Source organism: Pteropus alecto, unplaced genomic scaffold (genome assembly GCF_000325575.1).
Source record: "Pteropus alecto unplaced genomic scaffold, ASM32557v1 scaffold821, whole genome shotgun sequence".
Lineage (NCBI taxonomy): Eukaryota > Metazoa > Chordata > Mammalia > Chiroptera > Pteropodidae > Pteropus > Pteropus alecto.
In genome coordinates, this window is record NW_006431396.1 from 67,120 (window position 1) to 85,753 (window position 18,634).

General features: G+C 39.9%; 1 protein-coding gene across 2 annotated transcripts in view; it reads right to left on the minus strand.

Annotated features, from left to right (window-relative positions):
* The window catches only part of VAMP7 (vesicle associated membrane protein 7), a 42,312-nt gene that overhangs the window by 13,132 nt on the left and 10,546 nt on the right, over positions 1-18,634 (minus strand). For both annotated transcript variants that reach the window (XM_025039831.1, XM_006905809.3), the window contains exons 3-5: positions 16,945-17,002; positions 14,865-15,002; positions 12,769-12,859 (exon numbers count right to left, since the gene is read on the minus strand). In XM_025039831.1, the coding sequence (XP_024895599.1) occupies positions 12,769-12,859; positions 14,865-15,002; positions 16,945-17,002 (287 nt within the window). The remainder of the gene's footprint in view (positions 1-12,768; positions 12,860-14,864; positions 15,003-16,944; positions 17,003-18,634) is intronic.

Sequence of the window (18,634 nt, forward strand, 5' to 3'; positions counted from 1 at the left end):
CGAATGCCTAACACTGGCCACAAAGACAAGGGAGCCCAAATCTAATTAGATCAGACAGGAGCAATTTATGTCTGGGGAACTGCTGGAAAAAAACAGAGTAATTAGCCTGCAATTAGTACATGTCATTGAGGGTGACTGTATGTATGTCCAAGGTTGTTTCCTCCGAGAAGTGACATTAGAGGATACACTCTGTGGGAGAGACAGACAACAACGACGACGACGACAAAAACCCCACTCGATCATTAAACAAATAAACAAGCAAACGACAAACCCTGGGGGCTGAGGCTCAGTACCCAGAGTTGCTACATTATCTAAAATGTCCCGTTTTCAACAACAAAAAATTGAGATATGGAAAGAAACAGGAAAAGTGTGATCCATACATGGGAAAAAAAGCAGAGATTAGAAACTTACTTTGGTGGGGCTCAGCTGTTAGACTTAGCCATGGAATGAAATCAGAAATCAATAACAGAAGGAAAACATGGAATGAAGTGGAAGCTGTGCATAGAAGGAAACTGACAGCAGTAAAAACCTACATTAAAGAGAAGATGTTATATAGACTGAACTGTGTCCCCCAAATTCACAGATTGAAGCCCTGACCCTCAATGTGATGGCACTTGGAGAGGGGGCCTTTGGGAGATCATCGGATTTAGATGAGGACCTGACGGCTGTGATGGGATTAGCGCCCTTATAAGAAGAGACACCAGACAGTGTGCACACTCTGGCTCTCTCTCTTTATGATTATAGACATAAAAAGTCTCCAATGAAATACTAGCAGAATGAATCCAGCACTCTATAGAAAGGATTATAGACCACGATGCAGTGGCATTTCTTTTAGAAATGCAAGTTTGATTTAATATCCAAAAATCAATTACTGCAATATATTGTATTAACAGAAAAAGGGAAAAAAAACATGTACAATCATTTCAATAGATGCAAAAAAGCACTCGACAGAATCCAACACCTTTTCCTTATAAAACCACTCAACGAAGAGGAAACAGAAGGACAGAAGGGAACTTGAACCTGATGAAGGACAGCTATGAAAGAACCACAGCTTACGTCATGCTTAACTGTGAAAGACACCCCAAGATCTCCTACGATCAGGAATGACACCAGGGTGTCCACTCTTGACACCTTATATTCGACATTGCACTGGAGGTTCTAGAGAGGGGAACTGGGTAGGAGAAACAAATGAAAGGCATCCAGATTGTAAAGAAAGAATTAAATTTATCTCTACTTTCAGATGGTGGTATGATCCTATATAGAGAAAATGATAAGTAATCCACTAAAAAGCCATTATATCTAATAAGTGAGTCGTACAAGGTTGCACGATACAAGATCAGTACAGAAAAATCAATTGTATTTCTACACATGAGCAATGAACCACCCAGAAATGGAAAAGGAAAATTCCATTTACAATAGCATCAAAAATACTTGGGAACAGGGCAGAAGGATGTTGGAAGAGAGATACTACAAAGGAGAAATTATTCCGACGCCCGTCAAAATGGTAAGGAAGGCTTCATTCGCGACTATAGCAATAGGGGTCAAGACTGTCACCGAAAGGGGAAGAGACTGAGCTCAACTCTGAATACAACAAGGACGAGTGGGTGATGTTAGAATTATGGCAGCATGAGACAGCCCTCCTTTTTGTCCCCCCTCCCTTAAACAACTAATTAGGCATCCATCCATGAATAAAAGTGCTACGTGGGAGTTGTAAGCTCCAGCACCATATGCCAAGGAAGCTGGGAGGAGTCTCGTCCACCTGTGCTCAGTAAGAGGCAGAAAGACCTCACGATGAGCTGTGGAACCAGCAGGGCTGGTGACCGTGCCCCAAGCCCTCTTGGCTGTGGTCAGGTTAAACCTGAGGAGTAGTGACCTGAGCAGGCACCCGGGGACGAGAGACGGTTCGTGGAGGCCAGCCTTGCTGATGGAGCAAAAACCCGAAAAACAAATTTGGATGCAATGGAGAGGGCAACCCTCCCCCAAGGTGACACAACACAGAACAGGACCAGCCGGTGCTGACCGCTCCCGCAGGGCGATAGGAGAAGAGGGAGTGAGTGCCTGGCTACCCCGCGGTGCCAAGAGCTACTGGAGAAACCTGTTTCTCTCCAGCAGCCCCGGGCACTCAGGGCTCACTTTAGAGTGCCCAGGGGGGACCTCTAGGACCTGTGGGGCAGAGGGAGGAGATGGGAAAGAGGCAGATAAGAATATCAAAGGACATTAAAGGGACCGGGTTACTGATGGCTGTGCTCAGGACTTCAGCAGAATGTCCGGGTTACTGATGGCTGTGCTCAGGACTTCAGCAGAATGTCCGCCCCCAAGCCTCTGGGAGATCCTTACCCAATGATGCCACCACTTGTCCCACAGTCATTCCCAACACCCACGCCTCCCCCTACTCTGTGGCCAGCTCCTTGTGCGTGCTCCCAAGTACAGTGACAAGAGCAGGTGTCAGTGAAAAGATTGCTCTCAGAATATCAGACCAGGTCTGTGGACAAGGGTGAAGGCATCAAATTGAGGTGCGGTGCCATCTTCTGGAAAATAGAGCGCTTTCCGGGAGCCAGCCTGGTGAGCTGTAAGACCAGAGAAGACTTAAAAGCTTAAGAATTCTGTCACGAGTTGGAGCAAGAAGCATGGGGCAGGTGTAGTCATACAAGGTCAAAGAAAACCCCAGATATAAGAGGACCAGTGAACAGGATTTCCTACCTGAAAGCGGCAGGTAAGATTTGAGGTGTCTCATGCTTCAAATGAGAAAGCAGCACTTAGTGACATGAGAACGTAAGAAACTCCACAATCCACTGGTAAAGGTAAATATATAGATTTGGAAAACTCGGATTCTATAATAGAATGGGGTGTTGAACATGACTATAGCCTAATGGTTAAAGGAAAAGAGTATTCGAAATAACTACGGCTACTATAATTTGCTAATGAATGCACAAATATAAAATTAGGTAGACTGTGACATCAAAAATATGACAGCCGGGGGAGCTTTCGTGTGCAAATGAAGTTGCCATCAGCTTCAAATGGACGACTTGATAAGATGTTTTGTGTAAGCCCCATGGTAACCAGAAAACAAAAACCTAGACTCGTGAAAGATAAAGAAAGGAGAAACAGAGCACACCATTGCAGAAAATCATCAGTTTTAAAAGGCAGGCAGAAATAGAGGGGAAAGGAACAATGAATAAGATGAATTAGTAAATCCTTCCATATAAGTAATTACTCTAACTGTAAATGCATTGGATTCACCAATCAGAAAGCACAGAGCGTCTGGATAGCTGGACGGACAAAAACGCAAGACCCAAATATATGCTGCCTACAAGACACTCACTTGCATTTAAGTACATTCATAGGCTCAAAAGTGAAGGGATGGAAAAAGAAATCCATGCGAGCGAAAACCAAATGAAAGTGGGGAGAGCTATACTTCCATCAAACGAAATAAGACTGCATGCCAAATACGGTAACCACACACAAATAAGGTCATTAGATAATAATAAAGTGGTCAATTCATCAAGGACATATAACAATTGTAAGGGCGGGGCACCCATCGGAAGCAGATACCGACAGATCTGAAGAAACAGACCACAACACGATAACAGTACGGGACTTCAGTACCCCACTTTCAGCAACGGACAGATAGATCATCCAGAGAGCAAATCAACAAGGAAATGTCGGACTTGAACCATACATTACACCACGCAGACTGAACAGTCATACACAGAACATTCCATCCAACAGCAGTGGAACACGCGGTCTTCTCAATTGCACAAGGAACACCCTCCAGGTTAGATCGGATGATAGAACACGAAGCGAGTCTTAACAAATTCAAGACTGAAATCAGACCAAGTATTTTCCAACCGCAATGGTATGCAACTAGACATCAACAAGAGGCAAGCTGAAAAATCTACAAATGTATGGAAACTAAACAACACACTCCTGAACAACCAGTGGGTCAAAGAAGAAACCAAAGTGGAAATTAAAAAGACCTCGAAACAAATTAAAATGAAAACACGAGAATATACGAAAACCTAGGGGCTGCTGAAAAAGCAGTTCTGAGAGGGAAGTTTATAGTACTAAATGCATATATTAAGAAGACAGAAAGATATCGAATAAATAACCTAACTTTACAACTCAAGGAACTAGAAAAAGAACAAACTAAGCCCAAAGTTAGAAGGAAGGAAATGACAGCAGTCTGGGTGGAAATAAGTGAAATAGAGACCAGAAAAAAACAATAGAAAGGTTCTGTGAAACTAAGAGCTGGTTTTGTAAAAAGATAAATGAAATTGACTGACCTTTAGCTAGACTAAGAAAACGAGAGAAGACTCCAATAAATAGAATCAGGAATGTGGATAAAGAAGATCTGATATATGTACAAAGGACTGCTCAGTCATAAAAAGGATGAAACAGTGTCGTCTGCAACGACGTGATGGATCTTGGCAGTATCGTGCTAAGTGAAAAAAGTCTGATGGAAACGGACAAAATCCGTATGATTTCACTCATATGTGGAATATAAAAACATAACAATAGTACACCTGAAACCTATATAATTTTATTAAGCAATAATTTTTATTAAACAAAAACCTATATAATTTCATTAAACAAAAACAAACAGAGACAACAGAATGCTGGCTACCAGAGGGGGAAGTGGGGGCAGGGCGAAGTGGGGGAAGGGGGGTCAAATACATGGTTAACTGAAGGAAACTAGATTTCTGGTAGGGAACATGCGATAGATAGAGTACGCAGGTGTCGAATTATAATCTTGTGCACCTGAAAATTATATAACGTTATTAATCGATGTTACTCCAATACATTTAATAAAAATAAACAAAATCAGAAATGAAACAGATATTACAACTGATGCTACAGAAATACATAGGATAAGATACTACGATGAATGATTATATGCCAACAAACTGGGTAACTTAGAAGAAATGGATATACAGTTTACCCTTGAACAACATGGGGTTAGGGGCACTGACCCCCCGCCCCCATGCAGTCAAATTCACATATAACTTCAGTTGGCCCTTTGCATCCACAGATTCCCAATTGTGGATCAAATATACTGTTTCAATGCACGGTTGGTTGAATATACGGATGTGAAACCCAGGGATACGAAGGGCTGACTGTATATTTACTGAAAAAAAAAATCCACAAATAAGTGGACCCATGCAATTCAAATGCACGTTGTTCCAGGGTCAACTGTATTCCTAGAAACATACAATCTCCCAAGACCGAATCAGGAAGAAACAGAAACTCTGAACATTCTAATAACGAGTAGAGACTGCATCAGTAATTTTAAAATTCCCAATACAGAAAAGCCCAGGACCAAATGGCTTCACTGGTGAATTCTACCAAACACTGGGGGAAAAAAAAAAGAATGTCAATCCATCTCAAACTCTTCCAAAAAACCAAAGAGGAGGGAATACTTCAAAACTTATTTTACAAGGCCAGCATTACCCTGATATCACAGTCAGATAAGGACGCTACACAAAAGAAAACTATAGACCAATATTCCTGATGAATACAGATGCAAAAATTCTCAAAAAAAATTTAGCTAATCAAATTCAACAACACGTTAAGAAAACCATACACCATAACCAAGTGGTATTTATCCTTAGGATGTAAGAATGGTTCAACATAAATCGATCCATGTGATACACCACATTAACAGAACGAAAGATAAAAATTTATGATCTCAATATATGCCAAAAAGTCTAACAAACTACAACATCACTTCATGATAAAAACTCTCAACAAACTGAGTATAGGAAGAACGTATGTCATTGTGATAAAGGCCATATTTGACGAAGCCATAGCTAACATCATACTCGACTGTGAAAGACTGAAAGATTTTCCTTTAAGATCAGGAACAAGGCAAAGGTGCCTACTCTCACCACTGACATTTATTTACATAGTCCTAGCTAGAGTAATTAGTTAAGACAAAGAAATAAAAGGCATGCAAATCGGAAAGTGAGAAGTGTCATTGTTAAAGTAAAAGTGTCATTATTTGCAGATATCATATATATATATATAGAAAATCCTAACGGCTCAACCAAAAACCTGTAAACTATTGAACAAATTCAGTAAAGTTGTAGGATATAAAATCGACATACAAACATCTGTTGCATTTCTATATACTAAAAACAAAACATCCAAAAAAGTAATAAAGAAAGCTGTCCTGATTACAATACTAACAAAAATAATAAAATACTTAGGAATAATTTTAACTAAGGAAGTAAAAGATCTGTGCAATAAAAAATACAAGACTGATGAAAGAGATTGAAGAAGACACAAACTAATGGAAAGATACAGCATGTTCATGGATTGAAAGAATTAATATTGTTAAAATGTCCATACACCCAAAGCCATCTACAGAGTCAATCCTACCTCTAACAAAATTCCATTGGCATTTTTCAAAGAAATAGAAAAAAAAAATCCTAAAAATTGCATGGAGCCACAAAAGACCCCAAATAGCCACAGCAATTCTGAGAAAGAAGAACAAAGCCATGGGTGACACACTTCCTGATCTCAAACGATTACAAAGCTATAGTAATTAAAAACAGCATGGTATTTGTGTAAAGATAGACACGTGGACCAATGGAAAAGAACAGACAGCCCAAAAACAAACCCCAGCATGTACAGTCAACTAAGATTTGACAAGGGAGCCAAGAATCAGTGGGGAAAGGATAGTCTCTTCACCAAATGATGCTGGGAAAACTGGAAAATCAGATGCAGAAAATTGAAATTGGATCCCTATATACAGCAGGTCCTCAAATAACATCATTTCATTATAACAATGATGAGAGAAAAAAAAAACCTGATTCCTAGCTGGGGCCACTGTGCGGAGTTGGCATATTCTCCCCAGGTCTACATGGGTTTTCTTGGGGTACTCCAGTGCCCTCCCATATCCCAAAGATGTGCACATTAGGTTAACTGGTGTGTCCAAATTGTCCCACTATGAGTGGGGACAGGTGTGGGTGTGAGTGTGCCCAACAATGGAATGGCATCTTGTCCAGGGTGGGTCTCACCTTATGCCCCGAGCTCCCAGGACAGGCTGTGGCCATCAGTGACCCTGACTACAATATAAGCTAGAAAATAATTTTACTTGTTTTTATTAACGTTTCTTAAATGTATGTATAACTCACATGTATTTCAATGTTTAATATTACAAGTGTTTTGGGGTCTTTATTTAGAAGTTTGGTGATGTTTTTGTGATCAGAAATATGCCAGAGGAACTTAACTCTCATATAAGTTAGCTTAGGGTCACACTGGTTTATTCACACATCATTTCACCTAAAGTCACAGTTTCCAAGAACATATCAATGACGTTAAGTGAGGATTTACTGTACACCACTCAAAAAAAATAACTCAAAATGGATTAAAGACTTAAATGTAAGACCTGAAACCATAATACTCCTAGAAGAAAACATGGAAAGTCCCTGACATTGGTCTTTGCAATGATTTTTTAGGATATGACACCAAAGCACAAGCACCAAAAGCAAAAATCAACAAGTGGGTCTACATCGAACTAAAAAGCTGCACAAAGAAACAATCAACAAAGTGAAAAGGTGACCTACAGAATGGGAGAAAATATTCACAAACCATATATCTGTAAAGGGTTAACATCCAAAACATATAAAGAATTTATACAGCTCAGTAGCAAAAACAAACAAACTGATGAAAAAATAGGCAGAGGAACCAAACACATATTTTCCCAAAGACATACAAATGGCCAACAGGTACAAAAAAAGACATTCTACATCACTAAGCATCAGGGAAATGCAAATCGAAACCACGTTAAGATGCCACCTCACACCTGTTAGAATGTTCATCACCAAGAAGACAAGAGATAACAAGTGTTGACAAGCATGTGGAAAACAAGAGACCCTTTTGCTCTGTTGGTAGAAATGTAAACTGGCTCAGCATGGTTTCTCAATAAATTAAAAGTACAATTACCATATGATCTAGCAATTCCATTTCTGGGTATATAGCCAAAGGAAATAAAGACAGGATTTTGAGGAGACATCTGCGCTCCCATGTTTTTTCAGCCCTATTCACAATAGCCAAGACATGGAAACAACCTGTGTCCATCAATGGATGAATGGATGAAGAAGATATGAACACACACACACACACACACACACACACACACACACACACACACACCCCACACACACACTGGCATATTATTGAGCCACGAGAAAGAAGGAAATCCTGTCATTTGCGACAACATGGATGGAACTTGAGGACACAATGCTTTAGTGAGATAAACCAGACAGGGAAAAACAAATATTGCATATTACTTATATATGGAATCTAAACATGCTGAACTCATAAAAATGGAGAGTGGGCTGGAGGTTACCAAGGGAGAAACTGGGGAGGCACTGTTAAAGGGCGTACATTTGCAACCAGAAGATGAGTGACCGCAGGTCTAACGCACAGCACACCAACGACAGTCAACGATATTGTATTATATACTTCAAAACTGCTGAGACTAGATCTCAAATGTTCTCATGACAGAAAATTAATTTGTGACGTGACAGATGTTGGCTAAAGCTAAGGTGGTAACCATATAGCAATATATACATGCATCAAATCAACGCGCTGTACGCCTTCCTCACAGGATGTTGTACATAAATTATATCTCGATAATGAAGAAAAAGGACAAGTGGAGACTTACAGACAATGAGCAGAGTGAGGGGGTAGTCAGTGGATGGAAAATTACTAAGAGGAGAAAACAAGGGTAGGGGAATCTTGCTCAACTAGCCTAAAAGGATCTCCCTAAAGGCAGGCCAAAGTTTACACATCAAAGGCAGGGGATTAAGAACTTAATCAGCTATCAAGGGTGATAAGATACCAAGGGCAGGAGATTGACTTATCAGGATTCTTTGCTAAGACAGGCTTAGGCAGGCAGAGGACAGAGTCCAAGGATGAGGGCCAAACACAGGGTTACGAGAAGCCTGTCTAATATTTGGTCAAGCTCAGAGTCTCTGTCATGTAAGACTTGTACACTGAAAACTACAAATCATTGTTGGAAAAAAACTTAAAGAAGACCTAAGTAAATGAAAAGGCATCACATGTTCACGGGAGCAGAAGTTTAATATTGTTAAACTGGACGTACTCTCCTAATTAATCTACAGATTCAACAGGATCCCTAGCAAAATCCCAGCTACTCTGTTTGCAGAAACTGACAAGCTCACCTTAAAATTCTTATGGAAATGACAGGTACTCAGAATAGCCAAAGCAATCTTAAAAAAGAGGGACGAAGGTGGAAGACTCATACTTCCTGATTTTAAAACTAACTACAAATCCACAGTAATCATGATGGTATGGTACTGGCATAAGGAGAGACATATAGATTAAATGACACAGAACTGAGAGTCCAGATAAACCCACAGGTCTATGGATAACTGATTTTTGATAAGGATAAGGATGCTAAGACCATTCAACAGGAAAAGAAAAGTCTTTTTAACAAATGGTGTTGGGACAACTGGATATGCACATTTGAGAAAATTCAGTTGGACCCCTTCTTACTTTACACACAAACATTAACTCAAAATAGATCACAGACCAAATGTAAGAGCTAAAACTATAAAACTCTTAGAAGAAAACAGAAGACTAAATCTTTGTGCCATTGGCTTAGGCAATGGTCTCTTAAATATGACACCCAAAGGACAAGCAACAAAAGAAAAATAATAAATTGGACTTGATCACAATGAAAACTTTTTTGTTTCAAAGATCACTATCAAAAAAAGTGAAATAACCACCCATAAAATGAGAGAAAATTTTTGCAAATCATGTCTCATAAGGGTGCAGTATTCAGAGTACACAAAGAACTCTTATGGCTCAACAAAGAGACAAGCTACTTTAAAAATGACATGGATTTTGAAGACATTTCCCCAAAGATGTGCAATGGGCCATTAGCACATGATGGAAATCATTAGCAATCAGGGAAATGCAAATCAAAACCACAGTAAGTACCATTTCACACGTACTAAATTGGCTATAATAAAGACGGATAATAAATTTTGGCAAGGATGTGAAGAAACTGGAACCCTCACACAATGCTGTTGGGAACGTGAAGAAACTGGAACCCTCACACAATGCTGTTGGGAACGTACAATGGTGAGTCTGGCCTTACTCAAAACATTAAACATGGAGTTCCCGTGTGACCCAGCAATTCTACTCCTAAGTACACACCCAAGAGAACTGGAAACATATGCTTACACAAAAACTCATACACTAAGGGTTGCGGGAGCATTATTCATAACCAAAAAGTGGAAACCACCAACGTGCCCATCAACTAATAGATGGATGAATAAAAACGTATCAATACAATGGAATATTATTCAGCCGTAACAAGGAATGAAGTACTGATACATGCTACAACACGAACCTCAAAATCATTACGCTAAGTGAAAGAAGCCAAGATATAAAAGGCCACTTATGTATGATTCCATTTCTATGAAATTTCCAGAACAGGCAAATCTATAGAGACAGAAAAGAAGTTAATTGTTACTTAGGTCTGGAGGCTGAGGGAAAAAGAAGAGTGACTGTAAGTGGGTACAGGATTTCTTTTGGGGGTGACCAAGATGTTCTAAAATTGAGGTGATGGTCGCACAACTCTGTGACCATAAGAAACACCACTGGACTGTATACTTTAAGCGGGCGAACTGTATGGTATGTGAACTGTGTCTCAATAAAGCTGTTAAAAAATCAAAGGGAGATGGTTAGAAATGTTTTTGTTACATTTTTAATTTGCTGCTTCTGTTACTCTAAAAATAAGTAAGTCGTTTAAAAGGAGTTGATTAAAAAAGGTTCGTTTTCTGAAAACATTTTGCATCTGCAATAAATAATATTGTAGTAGTTGGCTGCTTCCACTTTCAGGCAAAAGAAATGCATCTGGTGACCAAAAAAAAAAAAAAAAAAAGGAAAAAGAAAATGCATCGTGACAAAAAAAAAAAAAAAAAAAAAGGAAAAAGAAATATTAGCAGTTTTTTTCAGTAGGTTTGCTTGTCTGCATCTAGACGTATAATTAAACTAAAATCGATAAAAGAAAATCACTTCAAATAGCCAAGACACGTACATATCAAGAACTTCAAAAGTCTTTCTGCCCTTTGCTTATCAATCCCATTCTTGGGAATTAATCTTAAGAAAATAAGAAAAACGTTAACAGGCACAAAAACATTTATAACAGAACTGTTATCATAACACAAACTTCTAAGTCAGCGCTAAGAGTGTTTGCTGCTGCTTTAACTCAGTCTCTAAGAACACTGTTCAGTCCAACTGACATTTTCATAGTAAGATGCTCTCGATGGAGCAGGGACTTATATTTTGAAGCAAGCTCCTTATCTGGTTGTGAAACAGCACTCTGAGCACCACTGCTCTAGAGAATCGGCATCCAAAGTAAGAACATGATTGGTAACCTGTGATATAACTTAATGCAATACTGTATGAGCATAAAGCAGACTAATGAGAGCTAATAATCATTCTGCCCTTCCTATGTGTCAGACACCACACAGGGCTTCATGTACATTACCTCTTCATTCTGGTAACCTGAGGTTCTATTAACTTCCTTTTGCAGATTAGGAAAGAAAGCTCAGAGAGGTTAGAGGATTAACCAAAGGCTAACCGCAAGTAGGAATTGAAATCAAGACTCGATCTCAGGCATGTATGATTCCAGATCTTGATTAATCTATTATACTTCTTCCACAAAACTGAATATAAACTATGATTGCGACAACGTAGCCAAGTAGGTAAAAATTTAAAGAAAAAGGATATGAATCTTTAGGATGGTGAGACCTAGACTACAGTTTTAAAAATGTCTTTTCATAATCTATACCTGTTCTAATAAATATAAAAATAATTCCAATAGGAAATCCAAGATTGTAAGTAAATGGACATTTATGAAACTTGACAATGTCTCAGTTAGCTATCTTATAAAGCAATTATATAGTCATTTTTGTTCAATTTTATAAAAGTTATTGTCTGTGATATTCACTCCCCTTAATAGAGTGGTTCTCAAACCTAAGTGTGCACTAGAATCCCCCAGAGGGCTTGTGAAAACACAGATTGCTAGGCCCAACTCCCGGAGTTTCTGGTTCAGTAGGTCTGAGCTGGGGCCTGAAAACGTGCATTTCTAACAGGATGCCAGAGATGCTGCTGCTGCTGGCACAGGAACTCCAGTGTGAGAACCAGTCCTTTTCAAAAAGCTGGCATCGCCGTAAATCTAAATACCATCGAACAATCAATTAAAAGATAAACTTGATGCACTTATCTGAATTATTTTAATGTGCTAAACAGGTTTTTGAGAAAACACAGGCTGACCAAATTTATATCACAGTTCATATTTTTGAAGACTATAATCGTTTTTTGGTCCAATTCTGTCTTTCGATCAAGAGCTACAATTTTTCTAAGGAAGACAACTAGTTATACCTTAAGCGTCTACTGATAGTATCAGCTACCTTGGTATCTCCGGCCAAAACTGAGTAAATTATGCTAAGTTGCTGAGCTGTTGTGTGGGACTCAGAAATCAGTCTTGCTAAGCAAACTGACGAATTTAGAATGAAGAACAGTCATAAGTACTAAAAAGAAAGCATTTGCGCAGTAGGCAGTATCGTAGATAAGTAATCTCTGTATCTCAGTTGACAATTAGCTTTCAGTAGTAAGAATAAGAAAGTTCTGTTGCAGCCTCTCCAGGATAATTTGACCCCAGTCGAGTAATCCGTCACCATTCTGGCCCAGACGCATGTGGACTATGCCATGAAACATACGTACCTATGTTTCTGACCATGATTCCTTTCAGTTCATCCACTTGGGCTTGAGTCTCCATCACTTTGTCTAGGCCCTTATTCTCAGAATGATGCTTCTATAAGAAAATAAGATTAAACTTATGGTACCCAGCGTTTATTTACAATGGCAAAATGAAAAGAAGAGGAATTGAGGAATGCTATAAAATTATCTCTGTTGATGTAAAAGACGTACGTCACGTCATTCAATTGTTACCAGACCTAGGAAAAATATAAGCAGCATAAAAAATGCTACCATATAAGATATAACTGCTACAGTATAAAAATACAAAATGATTTTAAATTAAATAAAGCGAAATGTATTATAACATATCAAATATACATCTGAGGCTCTTGGAGCAGAAGTAGGGGGTTCTATAGTCTGTGCTCAGACAAGAAAGGAAGGAAGGAAAGACTGGAGTCGGGGCAGGGGGGACAGGACAGAGAAAGGGCATCCTAAATTGTTCCCCACTTCTTGGGTATGATGAGGTAGGAAATGGCCCAGCTTCTGAGCATCTGCTCCTGTATCTGTTGGGATCAGAGTCTGCATCCTATTTTCATCTGCTTTTTATAGGATCTACAAATGTAAGACACCGATGACAGTATATATGTTGACGTTATTATCGGTAGCTAACAATTATGGAATGCTTAATACACAGTATTCCGGTCATTTCTCTGTGCCAAATGCTTCGACGTCGAAGGTATTACTTAATCCACCCCAAAACTCTATGATGAAGACGCTATTATCATTATCTCCATTTACAAATAAGGAAACTGGCACAGGTTTATTCGGGGGGTCACACACAGAACTGGAGCTAATGACGAATCGGGAAGTATAAAACAAACTGGCTGATTGAATAATAAAGATTTATAACTATTTAAAGGAACTGCATCCCCAGAGGAATGCATGTTCAGAAGTTGAATGCTCAAAAATAGTATTAAAAAGAACACTTACAGGAAGACGTGAAACGAAAAGTTGTCAATTAAAATAAGTCTTTTCTCATGCACGACACAATCATAGACAGAACTTACGCCTTTGCACTTCAATGGTTTCATGGATAAAGGGTAAGCATTTTTAAAGTTCTCAACACCATTAGTCATCGGGGAAATGTAAATTAAAACCACAAAGAGATATCACTACACACCCACTAGGATGACTAAAATTAAAAACACAGACCATAACAAGCATTGACAAGGATGCAGAAACATGGAAACTGCTGGTGGGAAAGTAAATGGTACGACTACTTTGGAAAAAAATTTGATGATTATCAAATTAAACAATACTCACCATATGGCCCAGCAATTCCATTCCTAGGTATTTACCAAAGATCATAACAGCTTTATTCGTGATGGCTGAAAACTGGAAGCAACTCAGATATCCAGCAACTGGTAGATGGATAAACCAGTTGTGGTATGTGCATAGGATACTACTAGGCGCTTCATGGATAAATATCAAGTGGCTTCAGTGAGTGAAGACACAAAAGAGGACATCATGTATGATTCCATGTATGGGAAATTCCAGAAAAGACCACACTCACTTAAAGTGACAGAAAACAGAGCAGTGGTTGCCTGAGGCAGAGTGTGGGGGGACAGGAATGACTGCAAAGGGACATGAGGGAACCTCGAGCGTCACGGAGATGTTTTCTACCTTAGAAAGGGTGGTATTTCACAGGTGTATATGTACGTAAAACTTCACTGAGCCCAAACAGGTATTCGTACAGGTAAACAGACTTTCGAATGACTATTCTGCTCAAAAATGAAATGTGCGTCATGGGACAGTAGAAGGTCAGTGATGAGGTTAAGAGGCCACTGTGCACGTTAGGTGGGTAGTCTAAATAGATGATCTTCAACATCCTTTCCAACCCTGAGATACTCTGACCACAATGAAGAGTGAACATCGCCAATTATTAGCTTTCTCCCTTAAAATGGCCCCTTTAAATTTTTTTGATCAGGGAAATGTCATTATGTTGGCATACGACAGCACAATCGGAAAACTTCTGCTTGTCAGGGTCCCCTACGTTCACGGTGCTTTAAGGTAATAAAGAAGATGTGAGTCCAAGTACTATATACTGAGATATATCTTACCAGCTGTGCGGCCAAGACACTTGAGAACTCACTGTTCATGGCATATGGGAGTGCTGTCTGTGCCCTTGAACCATACGTGGTCTGGAATCTCTTCTTGATCTCATTCAGAAAATTAAAGGCTCTGGAACGTTCAAAATCCTGAAGAGAGATCAACACAGAGTTTGCGTGATAAAGTAAACTAAAGATGAGATGGGTGATTAACAGCAACCTTAAGAAAGCTAACATTTACTGAGCGATGATTCCACGAGGGGGTACGGCCCTGACCTCACCTTATAGATAAGGAAACAAAGGCTCTGGAAGGGTAACTGACCTGCTGAAGGTCAGACAACTAGTAAATGACAGAGCTTAGAGTCCAATCCCGATGCTTTTGATTACTGCTAACTGAAGATAACAGAATTGAGGTTAGCTTTTTGAGAGCAGGAATCGGGTTTTATTTCCTCCATTTCTTTCAGGCTCTATCAGACAGCCTAGCATAAGATGGTTAATAAATCCATAATAATAGTACTGTCTTTCATACACAAACATAACACTATTGACACAAACTTTGATTTTTTTTAACAGTGGTGATACATTTGAAAAGATCAAGTGATGTATGTACTCTTGACTAAACACACACTTGCCTAAAAACACACTTACACACAAATTACAGCTCGAGAAAATATTAGACTCAACGCTGACCATCCCAAATTCAGTGACATTTATTTCTCATCTACTGCAAGCCCATTCACACTGGTAACTTCAGATATAGCTGGATTTTTAAAAGCACTTTTAGAAAATACTGTGAAACCGGGAATAAAAATCACTGTGATGATCGCTGTGGTTGAAACTCATCTCCACTTCACACAGGGTGCGGAGTCTAAGCCGAGGGCTCTTAAACTGGGGTCAATGGTCCGAATTCCAGGGGCCCACGGACTTGGACGGAAAAAACAAACTATGTTGTCATTTTCAGCAGTCTTTAACTTATATTTCAATTGAGAATGTAGGTAACAAACCAGAGTAGGTAAGTATTAGATGGTATCTGTGACTCTGTCACCAATAGAAAATTTTTTTTCGTATACCATCAGTTATAGACATCTTGAAATATTGTTTATACTCATCACCACTTCAAAATTAGTTATAAGACCCATGACTAGATCTTGTCATTTAATGAATTAACAATGAAGCATATACACTACTATATTAATTGTTTAAATACTCTGAATACTGTCTTTCAATATACTTGGTTTTGTTTATAGTCATGTACTTTACTTCATCTTTAATAACATTCTGGGAGGGGCCCATGAATGTCAAATGGGTCTGTGACACAATAAAGGTTGAGATCTCTGACCTACGGCAATCACACCAACCCCATTCCTGTCAGTGATCAATTTATAAACAAGTATGTAACCGAGCCCTAGTCAATAAGACATGAAAGAAAGTCCGCTTTGAAAGCAGGGGGAAGCGAGGGGAGGCTTTTCCTACAATGAGAGACTCAAGAAGGCATAGTCCCTCTTCTCCGGACATGAATAAGCATGTGTCTCCATCCGATTGTAAGGGGAATGTGTCTGGGAAGAAGCTGACGCTAAGGATAGCAGAGGGGAAAAGAACCTCGATGACACTGTTATTGAGCATTTTGAGGCTAGAACCTACAAATACTGGAAAACCAACCTACACATGTGAACTATGGGTTTATGAAGCTGATCATAACGTATTGAGATTCTGTTTTCGCAAAGTTCATATGCCTTAAAAAATTCACTTAGCATCCACTGGATGAATGAAATAATTTAATATTTCAGATGACTAAATTGTGACAGGACCTGATACCAAAGGGTCATAATTATGAACTCCAATTCTCACTACACAATAGGATAAATGGAGGAGTTGCAGGAGGTTAAGCTAAAACGCTAGTAAAACCGAGCTGGTTTGCACGTACCCAGATTATCAACTGGTCATTTGCTGCTCTATGTGATCAATGCAAAGTTTAGGAAAAAAATGTCCAGCTACAAACAGTTATATCCATGTCACCTTTACCCACCAGAGATATAGATAAGAACTGACTCTATTAACAACACACATAGATAGCAACGTGTCTTCCACTTACATCATCAGTGATACAAAGGTACACGATCCTGTCTTGGCAGATGTAATGAAACAAATAGCTGCAGAATAAAAAATATAAAAGTTACTGTGGTTATAAGCAATATCTGTTTCACTTCTATCTTCCTTCTGTGCATAAGCAAATTCGGTACTGCTAATGTGACCATGTTATTTATAGCTGCTGTTTATTTTCCCTCCGCTTCCCCTATACGTACCTGTTTCTCTCACATAAAACCGATAGGAACAAACAGGAAATTAAAAGAAGGTCTCTACCCTAGCTACACAGCACAGCAGTATGCACATTACCCACTAAAGTGACAGCTGCAAAAGCATAATTGGACTCTTAAGGCCTGAACAAGAGATGACATCTTAGGAGGGACATGTAATTAAGATTAACCCCCGATGAGCCATATGTTATTCCTCGCCTTCTCCCAAGATCTCAAAGCAAGCACTTTTTTCTTCCTACCAAGTACTCAACAATAACATTTGTTTGGTATCTGTTTCGAGGCAGTTGCTGGGCTGGGTGCTGAGGATACGAACAGGAAAGTGACCAGTCCCTGCCTGCACAGGGATCACAGTACAGGGCATTACGGGGCAGCCTGTAGATGCGGGGTTAAAGGCACTGCATGGTGGTCGGAGGACACGGAAGAGGTACCTAACAGACTTTGCTGAAGTATAACAGGAGAGATATCCTGGAGCAGGTGATATCTAAACTGAGATCTGAGACCTGAAGAGACAAGGTGAAGAGCGAGAGAAGAGGTTTGCAGAGTGAGAGACCGCAAGCGCGAGGGCCTGGAACACATAATGGGTTTAGGAAAGTAAAATCGGTTCACGTGACTAGAATAGAGACTAGAAGGAAAAAATAAATTGGCTGGTCAGATGAGGCTGGAGAATTAAGCAAAGGCCGGGTTATAAAAGACTTTAAAACCTCTCTATGCATTATCCTAAGAACAGCTAACGAGCATCAAAGGGATTTCATCTGGGGAATGTGATCGGGTTTGCACTATAAAAGGATGCTTTGGCCAGAGTGCGGAGTGAGGACCAGACAGGAGACCCTCCGGCACTCGAGCACGTAAGCAACAATGAGGGAAATAAGCTATGGTACTGCGGGTGGGGAAGAAGAAGGGACGGAGAAGAAACAGAACAGAGCTTGATGACTGGCTATTGGGGGCAAGGCACAGGGGGAACTCCACGTTGCCTCCCACATTTCTACCTGGGGCAAATGCAGAGACAGGAGCCCCTGCTGAATTAGATGATTACTGTTTACGGAGAGGCCGGGCATGAATTACAAGGAGGTCAGGGACCTCAGGCAGAATGTCCTCCTCCGCTCCTCCGAAGCCGTTCACATCGATGCCACCAACGACTTCCACATTGCCACATCCAGGGGCTCTCTCTGAAATGTTTCACAGTGCTGACCACTTCCTTCTGGAAAATACCCTCTCTCCCTTGTACCACTTGACACCGGGCTTGCCTGGTCCACGTGGCAGTCTCTCCTCTGCTGACGCTGTCCAGCAGCCTCGGCCCCCTGCTTTTTTCATACACACCCCCTAGACGGTGGCATCCGCTTTCATGTTCTGTTGTTCGTTTTCGGCTACCGCAATTAGGATGGCGATTCCTAAATCTAGGCCTGACATAAGTCCTCAGCTCCAGGCCTGCACGTGCTACTGACAACCAGACAAACCACAGACCGCTTA